General features: G+C 57.0%; 2 protein-coding genes across 6 annotated transcripts; both read right to left on the minus strand.

The window, feature by feature from the left end:
- Positions 1–1,125: 1,125 nt before the first annotated feature.
- Positions 1,126–13,370, minus strand: FBRS (fibrosin). Of its 2 annotated transcripts, none has more exons than XM_037814932.1 (18): positions 11,876–13,370; positions 11,408–11,587; positions 10,664–10,699; positions 10,529–10,558; positions 9,410–9,458; positions 9,017–9,317; positions 7,348–7,649; positions 6,953–7,158; positions 6,791–6,835; positions 6,496–6,591; positions 6,203–6,271; positions 5,397–5,426; positions 4,937–5,008; positions 4,512–4,629; positions 4,327–4,407; positions 3,315–3,398; positions 2,979–3,186; positions 1,126–2,884 (listed from the first exon to the last, which is right to left on the minus strand). In XM_037814932.1, exons 1-18 carry the CDS (start codon positions 12,326–12,328, stop codon positions 2,305–2,307), a joined length of 2,940 nt encoding a protein of 979 aa, XP_037670860.1. In that variant the 5' UTR covers positions 12,329–13,370; the 3' UTR covers positions 1,126–2,304. The 2 variants fall into 2 exon arrangements, with proteins under 2 accessions (XP_037670860.1, XP_037670859.1); XM_037814931.1 differs by having other exon boundaries at positions 4,937–5,011.
- A 1,387-nt stretch (positions 13,371–14,757) lies between these two features.
- PRR14 (proline rich 14) lies at positions 14,758–20,108 on the minus strand. 4 transcript variants are annotated; one of them, XM_037814267.1, is made up of 12 exons: positions 19,719–19,840; positions 18,839–18,910; positions 18,546–18,717; positions 17,833–17,951; positions 17,557–17,761; positions 17,301–17,344; positions 16,982–17,091; positions 15,983–16,568; positions 15,780–15,849; positions 15,612–15,703; positions 15,244–15,315; positions 14,758–15,155 (listed from the first exon to the last, which is right to left on the minus strand). In XM_037814267.1, the coding sequence occupies exons 2-12, from the start codon at positions 18,859–18,861 to the stop codon at positions 14,870–14,872; spliced, it is 1,779 nt and encodes a 592-aa protein (XP_037670195.1). In that variant the 5' UTR covers positions 18,862–18,910; positions 19,719–19,840; the 3' UTR covers positions 14,758–14,869. The 4 variants fall into 4 exon arrangements, with proteins under 4 accessions (XP_037670195.1, XP_037670198.1, XP_037670197.1 ...); XM_037814270.1 differs by having other exon boundaries at positions 19,786–19,804; XM_037814269.1 differs by lacking the exon at positions 19,719–19,840 and adding an exon at positions 19,383–19,549.
- Between the last annotated feature and the right edge of the window lie 2,754 nt (positions 20,109–22,862).

The following is a 22,862-nucleotide window of genomic DNA, read 5'->3' on the forward strand; positions in this document are numbered from 1 at the left end:
ACAAGTGTAGAAAGTTCCACACTCAGATGCTTACAGGGGCCAGGGAGGTAGCCTGAATAGTGACAGTAGCCCACCCTAAGACAAAGGAGTAGAGGGGACTGGGGCAATCTGGAGAGCTCAGACAGCCATAACTCGAATCCAGCTGTGTGCTGCCATGGTGAAGCAGGTCCAGCGCAACATACGATCACATTTTTCAGAAGAAGCTGGACACCAGGAACTCCCATGTGACATCTTGTCTGCAAGCCAAGCTTGGCCCTCTGGCCATGTTTCTGACCTCTGTACTTCAGGCTTCATCTAGAAGTCTTGGGCATATATGGTAGGAGCAGAGGATCTGGGATGGATTTTTGCTAAAGCAATGGGTACCCTGGGAAACAAGGCCACTTTGTCAACCCAGGGGGCGGGGAGAGTGGGGGCAGCCCCTCTGGCCCAGTCTAGCAATCATGTGTTTTTTAATGGTTACAGCAAAGAATAATGTTAAGTGTCAAAAAAGAAGGTGCAAAACAGCACATTGCACAAGAACCCATTTTTCAATGTATTCTAAGCATATCATTAGAAAAATCACTGGAGGAATATATGTCTGACAATTAACCATGGTTACCTCTGAGGGTGGGATTATGAGACACTTCCTTTTGTACCATGTATTATTTCTGTATGTCTGAATATATGGCCATATAATGTCAGAAAAATCAATTTCAGGTTTTAAAACATTATTGCTCTTTTCTAACATAACTGGGCATGGACATCTGGTATGTAGAGAAACACACCAAAAGGAACCCAAAAAAATACACCAAAAGATTGACAGCACTTATGTCTGGCCAAGAGTGTGGGGACTGGATAGGGCTGGCAGAAGTGGGAAACTAGTATTTTGCTTGGTGTCTTTTGTATTGTTTGAATCTTATGTAATAGTATATGAATTGTGGAAAATAAGAATGAAACACCTCAGGGGCCAACAGGCCAACCCAACCTCTATCCAGAACAAACAGAGTGACTCTCTCGAGGGAAGGAGGAAGTAGGGGGAAAGCATTCTTAGGACAGGGGCAGTGTCGTCCTCATCCTTCCCCTCCCCCCAGGATCCAGCCCAGCCCACCCTAGGTGACCCCCAGACACTGAAAGAGGAGCCGGGGGTCTCATTGTAGCACTCAGTTTTATATAAATATCCGCATGTCATGTTACAGAATAAGCCCCACCAGGGGAAAAAAAGTCGTTATGTTTTTGTTAAACTGACCCCCGCCTTCGAGGTCGAGCCCCAGCCTAGGGGCGCCTGCTGCTTTGGGAAGGCTGGGGCCGCTGCCAGGGAGCTGCAAAAGCAGCCGCTGATGCTGCCCACCCTGGGCCCACCCCTCTCTTTGGTGTGTGGTACATGGTGACCTTCTCCGGCCTCCCTTAGCTCAGGCAGGGTTCTGGGGAACAGGGTTCTGGGGCACAGGGCCCTGGAGTCCTGGGGGCACTTGGAAATGGGGTGGGTCTGAGCCATTAAGAGGTGGAGTCTGAGGCTTAGAGGTTGAGCCTTTTGAGGGTGGGAGCACACAGTTAACAGGAACAAGGGGTGGGGTGGGGGGGCTGGGCTGTCAGCCAAACAGCAAATATGTGCCCTTCCCTCCAGCCTAGGCCCCTTTTCCCTGTTGGTCCACCTCCTGCTGTACCCCACATTTCCAGGGAGAAGTCTGGGATGCTTGCCTGTTCCCTCCCATTCTGCCCTGCAGCCCCCCTCCCCCCACAGAGAGGCCAAAGGCTAGGAACACAGCACCAGTCTGAGGATTTAATTAACCAGAGAGGGGGGTTGTGGGGAGGGGCACCCCTGTAAAAATGTACAAAAGGTCTGGAGGGCTGTGCAGAAGGGGAAATAAATATGTACATGGAACCCCTCTTCCTTCAGCCCCTCCTCCCCCAGCCCTGAGAGGGCATGAGGACTTGGGTGGTGGGTGAGGGGGCACTTTGGCCTCTGGCTTAGTGAGCCCTTGGGGAGGCAGGCCAAGGGCCTAGGGGCCCTCAGAGGGAGCGATGGGCCATCTCAGGAAATCATGCACTGTGATCTCTGAAATGACCCCCACTCGTGCACACGTGTGTGTATGCACACACACACGCACCTCTCTCCAGAGGTTTGTGACCTCTGCCCTCCCAGTGACCCCATGGTCCACCTGATGCTTGATCTCATGGGAGCTGGGGCTTCTGCTCCCGGGTCCCATGACCTCAAAGATGGCTGGTGAGGTCGTGGCCCTCCAGCCCTGGGTTTACCTCAGCCCTAGAACCTTATCAAAAGGAAAGGGGGGATGGAGCTTTGCCCCCCCCACCCCTCCCCTTCCCTCACCTGTCAGCTCTGGCAGGGCCAGGGGCCCTGGGTGGGGAGCTGGGTCGGGGGGCGGGCACAAGTGGCGGTGGTGCCCCCAAAAGGGCTCCTGGTGGGGTCTTACTGAGAAGGTGAGGGGTTCCTGGGGCCGGAGCAGGTGGCGGTGGAGGAGCCAAGCGGCTGTATAGCAAGGGATGGGCAGGCTCTAGACCGTAGAGGCGGGCAGCAGCCACAGCCCCTGGTCCAGTCAACTCCTCTCCCGCCTCATAGAAGCGGGGTGGCCTAGCAAGGCGTGGGGGCCCAGCCAACCAGGCTGGCTCCAGAAAGCCAGCACAGCGCTCTGGCGGACTAGGGCCCAGAAAGGGGGGTGGCCGGGGCCTCTCAAACAGTAGGTGAAGGCTCTGAGGCCCAGTGGTGGCAGCAGCGGCAGCAGCCGCAGCAGCCGCTGCAGCAGCAGCTGCAGCGGCGGCGGCCTCCTCCTTCCGCTCTTCCTTTACCCGCACTGATTCCTTGGCCGGCCTGGTCCCTTCCTCACCAACCCGAGCCTTGGGAGTAGCAGGAGAAACTCGGAGCTGGGGCCGTGAGAAGGGGAGGTCTCTGGGGGCAGGGATGGGGGAGAGAATAAAAGGATGCCAGAGGTCAGACAGAGGCTGGGGGTCAGGGTGGAAGGTGCAGGGAGAAAGAGGCATACCTGTCTTTCTCCTCCTTGGTGATGGAGGGCTCCCTCCGCTCCACAGGCCGCTCCTTGTCTGAGCCTGGTGTCCGGGCGGCCTCAGGGGGCCGGACCCAGGCAGGGAAGGCCAGAGGACTGCGGTGTAGGCGGCCCCACGGGTCTGGGGGGGAGGCGAAGGCTGGTGGGGCCCCTGGGCTTTCTTTCTGGGCAAAGACGGCGCCGGAGTCTGGCCAGAGGACAAAGGAGAGAGTGACAGGGGCCAGAAGTGGGAGGCCCCACTCAGGCATCCCCCAGACCCCTGCCTGAGCATGCCAGCCCACTCCCATAGCCCCTCTCATCCCACCCAGCACTCACTGAATGTGGGGCTGCCCAGGCCTCCAAAGGCCCCGTTGGAGAGGGCAGCCAAGGAGGCGAAACTTGTGGGACGTCCAAAGGGATCTGTGGAAGGAAAGGGGGATGGTCAGAGCATTTGGGCAGCCAGCTCTGGGCAGACAGCATGGACAGCCAGGAAGAGGCAGATCAGCAAGCCGACTCTGGGGCCCTCAGCTTCTTGGTTTTAACAACCATGAGCTGAGTACTTCCTCAGGCCGGGTGCGGCGCTGGGCTTTGAGAAGCATCATGTCTAGCCTCACAAGGCCCACAAGGCAGAGAGGGTTATTCCTTCTCCCAGATGAGGAAACAGGCTCAGAGAGGTGAAGTGACTTGCCATCGGTTGCCTAGACACAGGCAGTCCCACCAGGATCACCCCTTCAGGGCTTCCCTCAACCCATCTTCCCCCAATATCAGCCACTGGGACCTCTCCTAGCAGGCCCCAGCTCTACAGCCAGCCACTTGCTAAAGACCTCTGATGGCTTCACCCCGCTCCCACATGCAGGGCCTTCCAGGCTGACCCTAACTTCACGCAGCTGTCACAGAGCCAGTCAGAACAGATCACCTGTCCCCCAAGCAAAAACTTCACAATTTCCTCTGCCAGAGACAACTTTTCCTTTGCCCTCAGGTTCAAATCCTCCTTGTCCTCCTAAACCCAGGATACCTTTCCCCAAGAAGCCTGCTGAGCTCCCCTAGAGCCAGTGATCTGCTCTCCCCTGGGCCTGCACAGTCACCTCTCCCCTTCTCATCCAGGTGGCATTCTACCCCCTACGACCAGTGGCTAATTCAGAAACAGGCATCTGACCTGCCAGAGACCAAGATCCCCCTGCCATTCCCTACCCCTTTTTTCAGATGAGGAAATCAAGGTCCAGAGGGATAAAATAACTTGCTCAAGGTCACAAAGCAAGTGACACCATGTCTACCCTCCATTCCAGCTGTCTCTCAGGTCTGATTTCCATTCCCATCTTAGGAACTCCTAGAAGCCCTTGGCGCTTACCAATGTGGGTGCTGGGGCTCAGGAAGGGTCCGTGGGCCCCGGGAGCTGCCGTGAAAGGGTTGGCTGCAGCATGGACGGCACCTGGGGCAGAGAGGTGGGAGATTCTGATGAGGCTGAGTGAGCGCAAGGTGGGCCTTGGGCTACAGATGGAAACCTCAGGCCCCGAGAGGGCTGGCCAGACTCACCAGTTGCAGTGAAGAGGGAGGCCGGGTGGGAGAGCTCCTGCCCAGGGGGCAGGGCCCCATAGGGCCCCGGAAGGCAGGGCAGGAGGTCGTTCCGAAAGTCAAGCTTGTGGGAGTCACCCTGCATGGGACACAGGGAGAGGGGCAGTGAGTGAGGAGCCAGGTTTGGTCCCATTCTTGCTCCCCTACCCCTAGGGCCCCTCCAAGGGCTGGCCGGCACCAAGCTGGATTTGGGAGCCTATCCCCTGCCACTCCCCCTAATTAGCCAGAGAACTAAGGTGCTGTTGTGGAGCTGTCCAGGTGGTGACAGGGGACAGGAGGAAATGTTCCTGGCCAAGATACTGCTGAGCTGCACTGCAGAGGAAGGCCCAGTGCTCAGGCCTCCCCTGGCTCCGAGGCCCCCTCTCCCCAGCCCGCGGGCCCGGTACCTTCATCTTTTCCTGGTGCCTCAGGATCATGTAAGCCACACGCACGTGCATGGCACACCACTTCCCTGGCTTCTGCTGCCCCAGAAGAATGACCACAAGGAAAGGGAAGGAAAGAACATTCGCTCATCACCCATTCCTGGCATGGCCCTGGGCCCAGTCTCGCCACACACCATCCCCACATTCACCAACCCTATAACCAAGGAGTGACAAGGACCCTTTTAACAGCCTAGAAAACTGAGGCTCAGAGAGAGAAGCTGCCTTGCCCAAGGTCCTGTGGCCAGTTACATCTGAACCCAGGTCTGTGACTACAAAGCCTTTGCTTTCTGCTGTTCCACATCTGGCTGCCTCCATGCCTTGGGCTTCTTTTTGTTAGGTCCTGAGCAAGACCCTCCTCCCCTCAGTCAAACACCCTGACACCAGCCCCCAGACTCATGCAGCCTGTGGTTTTCGCCAAACTCACCCTCAAAGGTGGCCGGAAATGGTCGGGGATCTGGGGATAGCAAAGGAAATATTGGAGGCAATTCAAACCTGTTTACTGAGCTGGGTGCCTCCTCTCCACAGCACCCAGTCCCTCCCAAAATGCCTCTGCAAAACCCTGTGTAGCTCTCCCAGACTTTCCTGCTTACGTCAAAATTCTTCCCCTCTCCCCCACCCTGGGTGTCTCCCTTCCAGCATCAGTCTCTCTCACCCAAATGTTTCTAAACTAGGCCCCAGGGAGGTACCCTGATTGGGGTGGCGGTGAGGGATGGCATTAATGAGGGCAGCAGATTTCTCAACCAGAGAAACTATCCCATTGACAGCTTTATATAATGGGGGTCCACTTGAGAAAAAAAAAAAAGCCTTTTATTAATGCTCGTGGAGACTGCAGAACCTTTAGGAAAGTATATCCTGTGCTTTTTACATGCTTCCCCGAGTCCTGGGATCTAAGGCTGTCAGCTGGGCTGACCATGCCACTTTATAGACAGGGTTTCCTGGTATGATGCCATTTGAAATAACGGTCTGTGGCTTAAAAACTTCAGAAAAAAAAAAAAAAAAAAAAACTACAAAAACCACTGCCCTAATAATCTTATTCCTGGGACAATCATATGAAATTCCTGCTTTTCCTGCCTGGGAAATCTTTGGCATTCACACAAACCCCCTCTTCTCATGAGACGCCTAGGGAAACCCCTGATCATGTATTTCAGGCCTGGGTCAGTCCCTTCACTTTCTCAAGTCATTCCCATTCCCTCTCAACATACCTTCCAGCTCCCCCAGACCTGCCCTCACCTGAGTCCCCTTCTGGGGGAGCCCGCTTGGCACTGGCCCCAGTCGTGGTGGCAGCTCGGGGTTTGTGCTCTGGGAAAGGGGGAGTTGAGGGATTAGTCAGGTGTGCTGGCACCAGGCATCATAGGGGTCTAGAACCAGACTGGGGAATCGGGCAGGGCTGGGAGCATGGTTTTGGAGACCCGGGTCCCAAAGGTGAGAGTAGGAAAGATGGACATGTTTTTAAGGAATGGGAAGGTCTGAGGGTCTGGAAGGGTGTCTGGGAAGTGGTGGTGGCATCTGAATCAGGAGCTCACCTTGGGCTGGAAGGCCCCCTGCAGGGAGCCAAAGGAGACTGCCGGCGGGAGGCCCGGAGGGAGGCCGGGCACTGCGGGAGGGAAGGCCGTGTACGGCTGTGGAGAGAAGGGGACTGGTCCAAGCTGGGGGTGGAGGGGCAGCCCCACTTCTGGTCTGCCCATCAGTCCTCCAGCCTCCACCCTAAAACCCAGGCTCAAGGCTCTTGCTTTTGAAGTTGAAGACTGGACCACACCAGTCAGGGCCACACACATTTACGCGTTCATACCCACACACCACGCACATACACACACTCACATTATGCCGGAAAAGGCCTTCCATCTTTCCTGGATATTTCTCAAACTAGGGAAGAGAAGGGAAGAGTGAGCTGCCAGCCAGGGACCCAGGGCCTTCCCCTGGAAGCCATACCCTCTCCCCCCAGGCCTTTGAGCCTCCCCAGCGGCCCAATGAGGAGCTCACCATGTGGGGGCTGTGGGGTGGCAGCAGGCCCGGGGGATATGGGGTGAAGTGCTGGTGGGTGTGCTGGTGGGTGTGCTGGTGCTGGTGGTTGTGCTGGTGGAACTGGAAGGCGAGGGGCCGGGCCGAGCCCCCTGCCCCCACCACCTCGGGACCACCCTGGGCATTCAGGTAGCGAGAGTTCAGGTCCTGGCCGATCAGGTCCTGCTCTGTGGGAGGGGAGGGGGAGAAGGCTTTAATGTCTGTTGCCACAACGCCAGCCTCTTTGGGCCCGGGGGGGACTGGCCTTTCCTTCTGGCCTTGAGCCACTCCCTCCTCGAACCCTGCTGTTTGCTAAGGTCCAGCTGCCCCAAAGCCGAATGGGTCCCCCCACCCCCCGGCCAGGACCCCAAACTCACCAGAGAGGGCGTTAGCCGCTGAGGCCCCAGGGTGCCCTGGCACCTGCAGCAGGGGTGGGGGTGGGGGCAGGGTGGGGCCAGGGGAAAACAGGGAGGGGTGATGGGGTGGGGGTGGGGGCCGCAGCCCAGGTGGAGGGAAGCCGTGGCTGGACAAAGGCAGGGGCAGTGAGGGCGTCGGGGGCCGGTGGGTGAGCTGTGCGGACGAGGAGGAGGCAGATGAGGAGGAAGAGGACGAAGAGGATGATGAGGGGGGAGGCTGAGCCACGGGAGGGGCCGGGGCCTTGGGGGGCGGCCGTGAAGAGCTGGGGAGAGAAGTGGGGAGATGAGTGAGGGGGATGGGAGGTGCCAACTCTGACGGGAGGGGGTCAGAAGCCTGGGCGATACCCTTGACCCTGGCTCTCCAGCATGGGAGGTGGCAGAACCCGGCCCCCTCGGCCCCCCCGTTCCCCGCCCCCCGCCTCGGTGCTTCCCGCACCCAGCAACCCCTTCTCTCCCTCTCTAGGTCTCTTCTACAAAGCTGCCTCTGATGTCTCCGACCATGTGACTTTCTCTTTTCTGACTCAACTATAGCACAAACATATCATTCATTTCGACGCTTAATTATAACAGGCCACCTGGGTTCCCACCCTACAGCAGTGGAAGCAGCATCATGCTGGCCTGGCCTGGGAGTCAGGAGACCTGAATTCTAGGCCCTTTTGCTATGACTATGAATACCCTGGGTGACCTTGAGCAAGTCACTGCCCCTCTCTGAGCCTTAGTTTTCCCAATGACAATAAGAAAGAAAAGAATAAAAATGATGACAAAGGTAACAGCGATAGTGTCTCGGATAATAATAATGGTATGAATAACTCTTACCCCTCAGTGAGCATCTACTATAGGCCGAGTGCTGACACCTGCTTTGTATGCTAACGCAAGTCTCCAGCATTTCCCGTCACCTCCCCACCTGCTGCCCAGCCCCACAGCCACTTGTACCAGTGCCTTTTTGCTTTAAATGAACTCAGTTTTTTTTTTCCTTTTCTTTTGCCTTACACTAAGAAATAACATACGTGAAGCCAAAGGGTTGACATACTAGTCATATTTCTCTAACACACGTAAAAGCTCACGTGACTACTGAAAAATTTTACTTGTGTTAAGGTCTGGAATTATCTCACATACCACTAGTATGAAGTATACACACTTTGGGAAACACTGCGTTCGTGCATAATTAAGCTTCAGAACAGCTTTAGCGCGAAGATACCGTTACTATTCCACTTTACAGAAAGGAAATGGAGGCTCAAAGGGGTTAAATGACTCGTCAAAAACCAGTAAGTGGCAGAGCAAGAATCTGAATCCAGATCTCACTGACACCAAAGCCAGCACTATCAATCATCACGTCAGCGTTTCCCAAAGTATGTTCCAAAGAACGCTATTTCTAGCAGATGTGCCTTGAAAAAAGGTCCCACCAGCAAATAAAATTGGGAAACGGCACAAACTGGATTCCCCTGCACGTGATCATATAAAGAGTTCCGTTAAGTCCCACAGTAAATTCTTCAAATTTGTTTCACCTAGCGCCTCTCGAACTTTTGGGCCTCAGAATCCTTTTTCAAGTCACACCCTGCAGATACCATCCCACATCCCAGCCAAAATGCCCAGGTGCTCCCAGACCAGACCAAATCTCCAGAGCACTCACCTGCTAGTGCTGAGGTCCAGGCTGCTGCCATAGGGAGAGGTGCGGAGGCCAAAGGGCGAGACCCGAAGCTGCAGCTGGGGCTGGGGTGGGGGCAGCAGACTGGGGGCAGCCGGCAGGGGAGCAGGGGGTGAGGCAGGAGGCCGAGGGGCTGGTGGAGGCGGTGGTTCCTTCGGGGGGAAAGGCACTAGCAGCGGGTCGGGCCCTGGGGGCTGTTCCTGGCTCCGCTCCAGGCCCGACACTTTAGGGACCACGGAGAGTTTTGCTTCACAGTTCCCATTGAAGGCGCCATGGGGGCCCGAGGCTGTGAGGGGTGGGAGGGCAGACATGCTCAGGTAAAGCCCATGCTCACCCAATTTCCCTCCCTGGTTTCCAGCCCCGGCTGTTAGGACCAACCTTTGCTGGTTGAGACAGTAAAGGATGGATCGAGGTCATCATCGGAGACCTAAGGAAGAAGGACAGGGTCAGGTTCCAGATGGGCCAAACTTCCACCCTGGAAGGCCAGACGCCTGTAGAGCCTGCTAGGAACTGGTGGTGGTAGCAAGTCTGTTTCATCGGCTTATCTGAAGTCCATCAAGGTCTGTGGGCCTAGGGGGAGGGGGGGTGTCTCTGCTTGGAGAAAGGGGTGAAGTAGCCAAGCCCGCAAAACTGGCAGGCCAGGAGGACACAGAAGCAGGCAAATCAAAACACAAATGTCAGGTATCATTAACTGCTGGCCCACAGGCCTATCTGACCTACAGATCTGTTTGGTTGCCCAAGAGTTAACAAAAAAACTTTAATTACCAACCTCTAGAAATCAAGGGAGTCATTGTAAAATCCCAGACTTGCAGCTTCTCCTGTGAAGGGGCCCCTTTCCCACATGGATGACAACAATTAGCCAGGATGGGACAGTGGCTGCCCCCTTTGGATGGGTGAGAACTCTCTGGTTCACCACAGTCCCCATTCAGGCAACTTTTTAAAAAACTAAAACAAGACATACATCAGGGAGTGTAAATTTCATTGCTTACAGGGGCCAGATGGGTAAAAACTCAATTGCTAGGACACGTTATCTTGGAACCAGCAAATCAGCCCGAATAAGAAACTGAAGTATGCCTTTATAGGACATTGACTACAACGGTTTAGTGTCCTCCCTGCCGTGACCATAGCCACTGCTGGGACCCTTGTCTCTGGTCTGTGAGAGCAGACTAATGACCAGCACGAAGGACCAGCTCAGTTCCTCAGCCACTCTGGATTTCCAGGGAGAACAACTGGCAGCTCCAGGGGCTTTGGAAAGGATGAAACCAAGACATGGGCCTTCTACTCTGTGGGCAGTTGGCACTTGCCACCAAAGAAAAGTCATTTAACCCCCGACTCCCCCACCCCCCTTTCTCCCAAGAACCTAATCCTGCCTCAACCTAACCCACATTCTCCACTCAAGGGGAGGCTGGCTGGCTGCTGCACACTGAAGGCCTATAAGCTAGAGTCCATTATACCAGCAGTGACACCGCCCACCCAACAAGTTCTAGCCCCACTCACCCTCTCATCCAGCTCGCTTTCCGCATCACACTGGGGAGAAGGAAAGACAGAGGTGTCACGAGAGGGAAGGGGAGTGGGGCCCAAGGCGGAGAGGGAGCCAGAAGGGAGGGGCCGGTACAGGCAAAGAGCACTTACTATGTATCCAGCTTCCAGAGAGTGCCGGGAGGAGGCCTGAGAAAGACCAGAGTCCAGAGGTGAGGGAGGCTGACTGGCAAGGCCTTTGGATAAAGTCCAAACTTGCAGGCAAGGCGCTCAAGGCCCCTCACAATCTCCCCTCCACCTCTTTTTCTAGTTTCTTCTCCTACTGCCCACGCCCACCCCCAATACTCTTACCATTTTACACACACACCAGGTTCGCAAATCCCTGGGCTTTTGTTTCAAACAACTTTGCCCCATCTCTCAGAAAATTTCAGACTATCCTCCAACGCCTGACTAAGACATCATAGGGGGCTTTCCCTAACCGTAACTCCACTCATGCTCTCCAGGCAGAGTGAGCAACTTCTTTATTTGGGTTTTTGCAGCACCTCTTCTAGTTCTCTGCCTTCTGGAGCTTCCCAGAATACATTTTAGGTGTCTGTTGACTGTTTCTTTGCTGCTAAACTGTCGCTACCTCCACAGGAGGACAGGGTCCAGATCTAATTCATTCACATCTCCAGTGATTCAACTAAGTCCCTTTGATGGTCTGTGAATTGTCAACATGCTTGAGGTGGATCTAGTGCAAGCCCAAAGCAGGTGAGTCTGAGTATAGACATACCTCTATCGGACCTGCGCAGGGGGAGGAGGGGGGGGCCCTCAAATATGATCTGCCTTTCTCCTGGCCCTCAAAGACTATTCATGTTCACCGTTGATCAAAAGGTTGGGGATCTGGGACAAGCTCACCTCTTTCCTTCTCCGCTTATTGGGCCATTTTCGAGCCCGATCCCCAGGGGGCCGGCCAGGCTCCCGATCAGAGCTGTCCCCTGGCTCCCCAGTGGCTCCACTGGAACCCCCCCTCTTCCGCTTCCCAGAATGCTTCAGCCGATGTTCCAGTCGCTCTGGAGGCTGAAGAGATGCATCCTTCTGTGGGGGAGGAGGTGGGACTTAGGTGGATGGAGAAAGAAAGGCTACTGACCTCTCTAGAGGTGACCAGACTACCAAAGTGGCTCTCAGCCCAAGGAACCCCGTTGGTCCCAAAAGAACAGCTCTACCTCCTCCCACCCCAGGGTGGGGCAGAGGCCTGGCCAGAGGAGCCGGTTGCTCTGGTTTGGGGTGCCAGCATTCCCCCCTCAACTCCACCCACTCTAGGCACTGTCCCCTTCTCTCTGCCCCTCTGAAACCTCCCAAAGCCCCCAATCCCAAAGGCCCTACCTGCAAGGCCTCAAGGCTGGCGAAGCTGGCGATAGCGAAGCCATCGATCAAGTCCTCCTCCTCTTCTTCCTCCTCCTCCTCGGGCTCCTCCTCGGCCTCTCCGTCGTCTGCGCCCCCGTCCTCCTCCTCTTCTTCCTCCTCCCCGCGGCTACCCGAGCCAGCAGGTCGCTTCCGAGCTCGGGGTCGTGGGGGCCGGGGCCGGGGCCGGGGCCGCCGCCGTCTAGGGCCCCCGGGCCGCTCTCCAGACGAAGCTGACGACCAAGGCCTGGCGGGCGGCGGCGGCGACGACGAAGACGAGGAGCCGCGCGGGGTGGCCAACAAGGCCCGGGGTGCGTCGCCGCCGGGACCTCGGCGGCGCCGCTGCTCCCGGTCTCGGTCTCGGCGCGAGCAGCGCCGCCGCCGCCGCTCCCCGTCGGCGGCCCAGCCTGGGCCCGGAGCCGCTGCCGTCTCCATGGCGACCGCCCTCAGCGCCGCATCCGGAGGCGGCGGGGCCCGGAGCGGCCTGTCCGCAGGCCCGGGGTCGCAGGCGCGGCGCTGGCGGTTGTACAGTGAGGAGACGGCCACGGCTTCCCTTTAAAGCAAGACCTGCTGGCCCCGAGCTTGCCCCAAGGCCAAGGCCCGGGAAGCCGGCGCCGCCCCCGGGGCGACAAGCCCGAGGGCCACCTCCCCCGTGGGACCGACGGGGCCGCGGCGGTGAAAACCCGGCGGCCGTTCCTTTAAGGCGAGACCGAGTTGTCCAGCCCCCGGCCCCTTTAAGACAGCCCGACGGTGTCCGGCCGGCCTAGTGCGGTGGCCGCCCCCTGCCAGGGGTCGAGGCCAGTCTCCCTGAGGAAGAGGACGGGCCACCCCTTTAAAAGGGGCCGAAAGCTCGCCCCGAAACGCAAACCTCCCCTTTAAAAGTGTCTCAAGTCCTCCGGCTAAAGGAGGCCTCCCCTTTAAGGAGTCCAGGGTCCTCCTAACACCAGGCCGCCCCTTTAAGGGCTCAGGAGTTAGTTTCCAGTCCTCCACAAGCGACCACTTCCCCTTTAAGTTGAATTTAAAGGACTTCTTGCGTGGGAAGACGATGAGAAGTCCCACTCGCCCCCAGTTCTCTCAAAGGCACGGTTCTCAATTTGTCAGCTTCCTTCGAAGGTTTCCCCTTTAAAGCTAGCGTTCGTGTCTGCCGAGTTTGGTGACCACCCCTTTAAGAAGATTTAAAGGGGCCTCCTCCGGACCCAGCTCCTCCAGCCTCCGCCATGAAAAGCGCGAGGGGGGGCGGGGCCGCGGGGGCCAGCCCTCCAAAGCCCCGGATGTGAGGCAACGGTGACGGGCAGCGCTTCTGTGTCTGCCGACATAAAAGTCTCTTCCTTTCTTCCGTCTCTGTTTGACTTGTACCGTAAGGGATCTGGAACGACCGTTGGGCAGCGGGGGAGCCCCAGCAGACTCTCCTCTTGTCTCCTTTGCAGTCTCGGGCCTCTTCTTCGCCAGAACTTCCCTCCCTCCTCCCTCTTCCTCTTCAGCCTACGCCTCCTTCCTCTCTCTGCCTCCTCCCACTCTCCGCCCCCTTCCCTTCCCCCTCCCTGTCACAGGTTTAGTCTTTGATAGGTTAAGAAGTTTACGTCAAAGCGAAGGGAGGAGTCAAGAATGGAGCTGGGGGAGGGGGTAACATGTAACCGCCCTCAAATCTAGGATTGGGTAAACGTCAGGTTAGCTCCTCCCTTTCTCGAGTCCTGTGACTCAACTGGTTCAAGGTGAATGCTCAGGGTGGTCCTCCAGATGACCCCGCCTCTTCCTGCTCTTCCTTGATTGGCCAGCCTCTGACGGCATCGAACGGGAGGAGTTGAGATATGATTCCTGAGCCAAAGGGAGCGGTTGGCCGCTGGGCGGCGTTCGGCCGCGGAAGGTTTCCTTCGGCAGCTTGCTTTGTCGTATCCCCTTCCGCAGCTTTCGCCTAGCCCGCCGGCCTGCTGGCGTTTCGCGCACGCGCGTGGCGATACCATTCACCCTGCCGGCTGCCCAGCGTGATCGCACCGTGGCGCTGGGTGACCCGAGCAAACCGCGTGTTTTGCGGGCGCCAGAGGCGCGGGAAAGAAAGCAGCGGCCCACTATCACTCGGTGCAACTGGAGGGTTCCTGGCCTGCTGTCTCTGCGCCTAACCAAAAACAAAAAACAAAAAACCCACCACTTCGCTATTGTATGCCAGCACGTTTACACCTATTAACTCATTTAGTAAGAGCAATTCTTTTAGGCGGATGCTGCTAATATTGCCCCATCTTACAGATACCCACAAACAGGTTGTTAGTTTCCTACCCAGTGTTTGGACTTATGAAGCCTTGCTCCATTTTGTGCCCTGAGCCTCTACAGAACCTTATGAAAGGTGTCGAGTGCTGCTTCTGGCCTCCGATGGCCTAGATTACCTTTTTAATGTGGAGGAGGCACTGACTCAGCTTGCTTTCTCAGCTGTAAAGTGACTATAATGCCCCCTCCATCAGGCTACGTGCAGGTCAAGTACCTGTGACAAGTGGTTGTTGGTGCTCACTTAGAGCTATTTTCTCTTGCGTTTGAGTCCTGGCCTGCATGTCAGGAGGAATTCAGTTGGGCCATCTTGACCAAGGCCTTGGTCCCTCCTGGGCCTCTTGGGCTCCTCCTTGAGGTTAAGTGAATTGGGAGAACTTGGCCCTGCCCAGAGTCCGCAAGGGTCATGATATCATCTGGAGCAGATTCAGAAGTGTCCCTCCAGACAGGAGAGGGGCAGTATCTCCAACTACCACTGCACTACCCTCTCTCCCTGTGCCCAGCCCCCATTCCCTTCCCCATTTCCCAGTCCTTGGAAGGCCAAGGTGGAAACACTGGCTACTGCCAATCAATCTCAAACTCAGCTACAGAAATCCAAAAGAATCAGAAACATATTGAAAACTTTACTAGAAATATAGAGAAAAAAATATAACTGCCGCAAACAGGCTTCTCCCCTCCCCCTTCAGGATGGATGGACGGACGGACAAACAGATGGAGCGCCTAGGTCCGATGGGGCCGCTCCCCATCAACTTCCTCCCCCTCCTCCTCCAGGAGCAAAGCATCCAGCTCCTCCAGCCGCTGCTGCAGCAGGGGTCCCACATCCAGGCTGGGAGCCAGGTTGGAAGTAAGGGTCCTGCCAGCTGCAGCCCGGACTCCACGGGAGGGCCGCCGGGAGCGAGGAAGGCTGCTGTCCCGAAACTCAACAGCCCTCCGGAGCTTCCTTGAGCTGGTGAAGATCAGAGTCCCGTTGCGCATCCGGGGTTCCTCAAAGATGGTCTCAAAGGTCCTGGGCCAGGCAGAGAAGGGTGCTGGTCACCGGTGTGTCCCGTGGTTCCAGCCTTCCCTCTATACCCTAAGCCCTTGAAGTTTCTCACCTCCTGGTTGTGGGAGATTGGTAGTTCTTGTTGGTGTAAATTTCTTCCAAGCTAAACTCTTTCTTATTCAACCTGGGGGCAAAGAGTAGGGGCCACTGAGAAACCTGGGGCCAGAAAGGTCTCTGGCTCTCATAGCTGTTCAGAAGAGACAGGAGGAGGGGCTGGTTTATATTTCAGTTTCCAGAACATGCCAGGGGCCAGGAATGCTGCCTGAGGCAGACAGGTAGTTCTAGGCTAAAAACTTATCCAGACCAAATGGAATCATCCAGTGGGATTGTGCTCCCCAAGAGGAGACAGAGGCACCCTTAAGAGGATCCCAAGCCCACACTTGTTTGGCCAAGGGAGTTCCGTGGACAGTGACCTCTCACCTGATTGGTCGGGGCAGCCCCATCGGCGTAAGGTTGAGTTGAGGCCGGGCCGGGGTCCTGCGTATTCTGAATCGAGAAACCTTACCCATGTTCTGCAGAAAAGGAGAAAGGGTGAATGTGGCATGGGCTCAGGCCCCTCTTAGCTCCTCCCCCTCATCTGAGACCTACCTTGGTCTCAGGGTCTGAAAGCCCCTGGTCCTCTGGGGCCCTTGACTCCTTCCCTTGGGGCGAGCCCAACCTGCAGAGAAGCTCAAGGCTCAGGGACAAACGGCATTCGCAAGAGCCCCATGCCACCCACTGGGGACACTAGGGAAGGAGGCTGGGCCCCAGCCGTGGCCAGGGCTTGAAGGAGGGTTGACTGAGAGCACTACCTGGGGTCTGCAGGCTCGGAGAAGGAGGAGGTGGACGCAGTGGACGAGCAAGATGTGACAAGGGGAGGGGAGGCTCCCACTCCTCCGAGAGGGAAGACCTCTTTCCGGAGACAGGGCCGAGAGGGTGGTGTGGCTCGGGCCATCTCCCCACCACCCACAGTGTGCCGCCGGGGCCGGGGCCGGCTTGGGTGGGGTGGGACAAGGGGCCAGGTGCAGCCTGGGCTGGGGGGCCCCAGATTGGGGCAGGAGTGGCTTCGGCCCAGAGAGGGCTTAGCGGGGAGAGCTGGGGGGTTGTGGTCCTGGGCCCGCCACTGGCGGATAGGGGGCCGGGGACTGACAGCCGTAGCACTCTCAGCAGCCTCGGACTGCTCGGCCTCTGAGATGGCAATCTTCAACTCCAGCTTCATGGGAGGGGGCGGGGGCGGGGGCCGGGGAACTTTGTTGGGTGTGAGGAAGATGTCGGCAAAGCTCTCCAGCTTGGAGCGGACGGAACGGAAGAGGGGGGCCAAGCCCCAGGGACTGAGGCGGGGACGTAAAAGGCTGGACGGTGTTAGGGTTGATGGGGGTTCCAGAGCAGGATCTGGGGCTGAGGAAAGGAGAGAGTCATAGGGCATTCCTCAGCGGCGGGTGTCTAAACCCCACCCCTGTGGCCTCAGTACCTCCCCGAAACACGAAGCTTTGCCCAGAGAGGAATAAGCCCACCTCTAAAAACTAAGCCGTGCATTTAGGAGTTGAACCTCTAGCTCCCGAAGCCTAAACCCCATCTCCATACACTAAGCACTGTCCTTAGGGGCATCCAAATGGATCTTTAAACACCAATCCCCACCCTGAGGGGGTCTAAAGCTTACCCTCAAATCCCTAACTTCATCCTCACTTTCACACATCAAGCTCTGCCCTGGGAAGGGGTTAAGCCTCACCCCCACCTCTGCACCCGACACTTCCAAGGTCAGCTAGGATTTCCCAGAAACCCAAGTCCCACCCCCCTGCCCAAGTCCTGACCTGGTGGTGCACTCTCTGGAGGGTCTGTGGGCAGGGCCAGCGGCTGGAATGGCAGTTCCAGGTCCCTGGGCGGAAGGATGGGCTGGCGAATCATCGTCATGGGCTCAGCTCTGAGTGAAAGGTAAAGGTAAAAGGTAAAGGTAAAGGTTGATGGAGCTTCGAAGCCCTGATGTCACCTGAGCCAGCACCTGCCCTTAAGGTTTCTAAAGATGCTAGGAGGAGGGATTGGATACATAACTCCTGTCGCCCCTAACCGTGGCTGCCAGGGTTCGTGGCTGTGGCCTGGCCACCTTGATGACCCCTTCCCCAGTCCTCTTACCTTCGTGTGGGGATGATGAAGTTAGGAGTCTCAGCAGTGGAGCCCTGGATAAAAACAGGGTGTTTATGGGGAGGCAGGAAAGCCTCTTTCAGCCTCCTTAGCTCCCCAAACCCTGACTCCATCTCTCGGTCTCCAGATGTCCGCCTGGGTTCACATCAAGTATTTTTTCATAGAGGTCTTTGTTCAGGTCTTCTACCCCTGTCTTCTGTCCCCCTGGAATGCCTGCCCTTGGCAGGCTGACACCTGACATCCTTACCTGAAGTCTCCGTACCTCCGCTGGGGGTCTACGGCCAGCAATGTCTTCCAGCATCACCACCAGGGTGGGCTGGTGGGCCCGGTCCTCCCTTTGTGAGGGGCTCTCCTCGGGGCCAGGGGTTGTCTTTGGTCGCCGCCTCAGGATGGTAGGGGGCCGGTGGATGCGGCTCAAGGGCTCTCGGCGCAAGTGCAGAGGGTCCGGAGACCTAAAGAGGGAACAGGAGGATCAGAGGGGCTCAGCTGTCTCCCCAGCTTCGCCCCATCCCACCATGCTCACCTGGCCTGTGGGGACCACATGGCCTGTGGGGACGGCAAGGCAGGCGGCTGGCTGCGGGCAGAATCCCGAGGGTTGCTGTGGTGCCGAGGGGGAGAAATCTCTTGGGGCACCAAGGGGACCTAGAAGAAAATGAGGGGTCAAGAGCAGGGTGACAGAAGGAGGTTGCCTGTGCAGGGTACTCCCAGCCACATGGGGGACAGAGTAGTTGTGGCTAGAATTCACTCAAGATCCCCAAAGTAGTAATTTGGCCTGAATTAGGGGCCTGAGTGTCCCTGACCTGCCTGGGTGTGACCTGGGTAATTTTCTCACCCAGGTTGTTTGGAGAAATGAAGAGCAGAGGTGACTTTGGGTGGGTCATTGCCTTATTCTGGACCTCCATTTTTCCTCATCTGTGAAGTGGAGTCAATGACCTCATTCTATTGCCAGGGCTTGCCTGGGCTGAGAAAGGAGCCAAAGGGTTGCTGGGACTGAGTGGCAGAGGTGTGAGCCAGCCCAGCAGGGTCGCGGATGGCCACTGTGCACAGGAGAACCTTCCCAATTTTCAGTTGGAGCAAGTGGGAGCCAAGCAGGACTCTAGCACTACCGAGGCCGCCTGGGCCATGGGATTGGGGTGTTTGGACCTGAGTTATCCTCACTAGGGTTCTGATCTGACTTTGGCAGGGAGAAGGATTGTGTGTGTGCATGTGTTAGGGTGTCTCCATCCAGGGGCTCACCATGTGGGCAGCCATGACATCTTCCAGCACCACGGCCAGGACCCGCCGAGAGGCCTTCTCCAGGGGCGAAGGGGCCCCCAGGGGCTGCAGCCTCGGCCGTTTCGGGCTCCCGGCTCCCCATAACGCTGCTCGGGACAGTGGCTGGCGGCACAGACGCGGCCGGCCAGGCGGGCTGGAGGGTGAGAGAAGCAGAGGCGCCGCCTGAGCCGGTCGCCGGCTCTGTGGTTTCCCGGTACCGCCGCCAGGCTCCCCGTTTCCCGGGCTCAAAACAGGCGGGCGGGGTGCGCTCTCACCTGGAGTCCCCGGGGAAGTCCATGGGGTAAGCGGCGGCTCCGGGGGGTCCCTGAGGGATCCCAGATTGCAGCCTGGGGTAGGGGGGGAGCGGGGAGTGAGGGCCAGCCCCTCCCCCGTGGCTCCGCCCTTCATGGTCCGCTCGCGGCGCTGGGGAGCCCACGGGCCGGAGCCCTGAGACGCCGTAGGGCGCCCCCGCCGGCCTCCCGAAGTGGGTGTCTTCCCACTGCCTTCGCCGCCGCGATTAGCGGATCACTCGCGCCCTGCCGGGCACCTGCCGTGAGAACCTGGATTGCGGCGCCCCAGTTCACCCCTAGGGCCCGAGCCTCCCGGAGCCTTTGTCCCTGCAGATTTCGCCCTCAGATCCCCCGGGATCCGCTGAGATCCCGGTCTTGGGAGGCTCCGCTTCCGCCGGATCCCTCTCCGATACTCCTCTACTCCCAATGAGTGACCGAGGCCTCCGAAGTAATACTCCCACACACCGACGCTCCCCCACCCTCCACCCCCGAGATCCCATAGACTGGATCCCCGGGGAAAGAATCCTACATTGCGGTTCCTCCAATCAGACGCCGCATGAGGATCCTCCCCCACACTGTTAGCTCGCGCTCCGCGAAGCTCCACACCGCCAGGTGCGGCCCGAGCCTGAGCATCACGGATCTCAGTTCGGATCCCCGGGGATCCACTGTCAAGCAGATACCCCTTCACTCCAATCCCGGGAGGTCCCGCCCCCACCCCACCCCCACCCCCCCTCCACCCCGGCCCTCCCCGGATCCCCGCCCAGCGCTCCCCCCACCCGAGAACCAGATGGTTCAAATGTTTCCTCCCCCCACTCCTCCCGCCCTCTCTCCAGCCGCCCCGTGCCCTCCCCCGCGCGCCGCTCACCGCCGCCTCCCGTGGATCCCGGATCTTCGACGGCTCCCACCCCCGGCTCCTTTAAAACTAGTCTTACCCAACCCTGCCCAACCGCCGAGGACCTTGTTCTTGGAGCCTTCGGGCACCGCCCAATCGACAATCCCCGTCTTCCGGAGTGGTGAGAAGCGAAGTGAAGTCGCTTCGGCGGCCATCATCTCTAGGGGCAAGGAGCCGAATTGGGCAGCGCCGCCATTATAGTTGAGGGCAGAGATCGCAATCCTCTATCAACCGAAGTGGACAGGATGGCGTCATTTCTTGAAGGGCAATCAGTGGCCGAAGGCTGCTCCAGGTTTCTTGAGTTATTGAGGTAGCCGTAGTGAAGCTCAAGTGCCGCCACGTTTTTTAAGGGCACCTTCCGGTCCTCTGGTCCTTAAGCCAATAAACGTGAACTGAGTTCTAACGATAGGAGAAATTTCCAATTTCCTAGAGAGGCCCCATTTGAGGCCGGTTCCGGTACCTTCCCGGGTTACCCCGCTGCCCTCGGTCTTCCAGACTCAAAACGGAGTTCCCACGTCGTGGGGTCCGCTAGTTGGGGGGTAGGGGGCGACAGGAACCCGAGATCCAAGGAGCCGCGGCCAGTCTCTAGAACTGCTGCGTTCTCCGGCCCCACTTTCCACGAGATGTCCTGGGGAGACTGGGTCGAGCTGAGGTTGGGGACGAGGTTGGGGCAGTGAGCTTCACTTCACCCAAGGGATGTGTACTTATTTCCGAGGCGTGGAGGTGGCTGCGGCCCGCGCAGTGGGCTCAGTATAGGGGCGTCTTGCAGGAGACCATTAACTCACGGTGTGTGCCGTGGCGTCCCGCCAGCTTCTCTCTATTCTGGGCTCCAAGGAGCCCCTCGCTTGCTGATAGGGGTGTAAATAGTACCTGAGTAGGGGATCAGGGACAGGATCCCGCTGTTTGGAGAGGCGGAGGCCTGCACCAGGAAGCTTTTACCGGAGCCGGGCTGTTGGTAGGGAGGAAGTGGGAAGATACTGGCTTCTTCTTGCACTGGGAAGGCACCTTTACCGTCTGAACAAAACCCATGCCTCCACTAATTCTGCCCCAGTACTGTCTGGCCCAAATCAGTCCTTATTTTCTGGATAGAACAAGAGAGCCTGAGGCCTGGAATCCTGGATCTGAGATCAAGTGGAACCGTGCAGAGACACCCACCCAGTCCTGTAAAATTCTTAGAGGATTGAGTGATCAGCTAATAAAACAAAGAAGATTATCTGTGAGAGCTGGTGGGGATAGTGAAGACTCCCCATCTCGGTCCCCAAGGACTCATCCAGACAGAAGTTCTTCCAGGGCTAAAGCTTGTCTGTAATACATTTGCTTGGTCCTCTGGAGATCCGGAATAAGATTCCTAGCTCTTCCAGCTAGAGGCCTCCTCTCTCTCCCCCTAGATCAGGGGTGGCTGACTAGTGCCTGAGGATGTGCCTTGGAGGCATGGTGGCTTTGGTGAGTTAAGACCCTCTCCTTGGGCTCTCACTTTCCTGCTGAAATACCCAGTGATCCCCAGACTCCAAGGCAGAAAAGCCTCCAAGGGCAGAGCAGGCCTGATCCAAGCTATGATTCTCCAGGCCTCCTGAAGAAGTCAGCACCAAGGGCAATGAAAGTAGCCAAAAGAAAGGGCCTGAGAATCATACAGAAGGCCCAGTCCTATGACCCAATCTTTGGGGATTTGTAGTTCATCGAGTAGAAGACTAAAGCTTACTATGGCCGTCTTGGCCCTTGGCTCGGGTTGGCAAAAGCAAGCCTCACTCTCACCTCTGCTGTCTTTGTGACTACCATTCCAACAACTCCTATCTTAACCATCAACTGGGTACACACTGTAGGGCTTGGCCAACATTTGCCAATCCAGTTGCAAGAGGCCCTATATACCACCTCCAGGGGGGCAGGTGATGTGACCAGAGATTGGCTGTTAGGGCACATCAGTGTGTCATTCTCCTCTGGGCCCCTTGAAATTCTGGGTCTCCCACCTGCTTAACTCTTCCTGGCTTCAGTGGTCTCATTTGTAAAATGGGAACAATAAACCCTGTTGTTCCTACCTCTAAATGGGCTTTGAAGATCAAGATCAAGTGAGAAGACACATTTAAATGTTTGATAAATGATTTAAGTCTCAGGCTTCAGATAAAAAGTGGAAGAAGACAACTGCCTCTTCCTGCTCTCAGAGCACCCTTCCCAAGCCAGTTCTGCTCTGTACCTCTCTTTGAAGAAGCCTCTAGTCTGAGCTCCAGATCAGCAGGGGTAGGGTGGGGTGGGGTTGGGTTGGGTCGGGTTGTGGCCGCAGAGTGTTGAAATGGTTGGGACAGTTGGTTACAGCCCTTTGCTAAGAACCGCCCCTGAGAAACCAGGGGCTGCAAAGCTTTGGGTTTGAATTGCTGCCCTGGTTTGCATATCCCACATCAACAATTCAACACCTCCCAGGCGCTCTGCCTTGGGGCTAGACCTGGTGCCCATTCCCTCAGAACTTGGAGTTTGTAAAACTGCCTTTTTTCCTTCTCTACAAGACTGCCACTGACTCTGCTACTTCCCTCAGCTTCAGCCCCTCTACCCTGAAGTAATAGGTCCAGTCAGATTTCAGCACTTTCCTTTCAAGACTGTCACCTATGGGAACCCTTCCACTGTGGTCAGCTACTTCGAGTTGCTAGAATTTTTACCTCTCTGGTCCTTCCCGTGGTCTGACTCCCTTTCTTCCTGGGTGTAGAGATCAGTCTGCCACCAGTTCCGTCTTTGGCTTTTTGGCAGGGAGGGGGCTGGTGGGCAGGGAGCAGTTTGGGAGGGGTTGAGTGATAAAGTGATAGGGCTCATGGGCAGGGAGGAAGGTTGGAAGGATCGGAAGGAAAGCCAAGAAGGGCAACGGGTGTTACCTACTGTTATCTGAAACAATGGCATGTCACTGTGCTGGTTATTGATAAATACGTCTCAGCTTCAGAGTCACCCGTTTTGCCTGCTCTGTGAAAATAGATCTGGGCCCTTTAGATATTTTTTCTTTGCCAGCTGGCACCATATTAAATTTTGTCGATATACGCTTTGAGAGACATTGCAGTAAGAGTTTTGCTTCATGGCTCTGGTGGGCCCTATTGGCAGGCTCCTGCAGAGCAAGTGGGTTTTCCAGCTCTCAGCTTCTGT

The sequence above is a fragment of the Choloepus didactylus genome, chromosome 21, assembly GCF_015220235.1.
Source record: "Choloepus didactylus isolate mChoDid1 chromosome 21, mChoDid1.pri, whole genome shotgun sequence".
NCBI classification, from domain to species: Eukaryota; Metazoa; Chordata; class Mammalia; order Pilosa; family Megalonychidae; genus Choloepus; species Choloepus didactylus.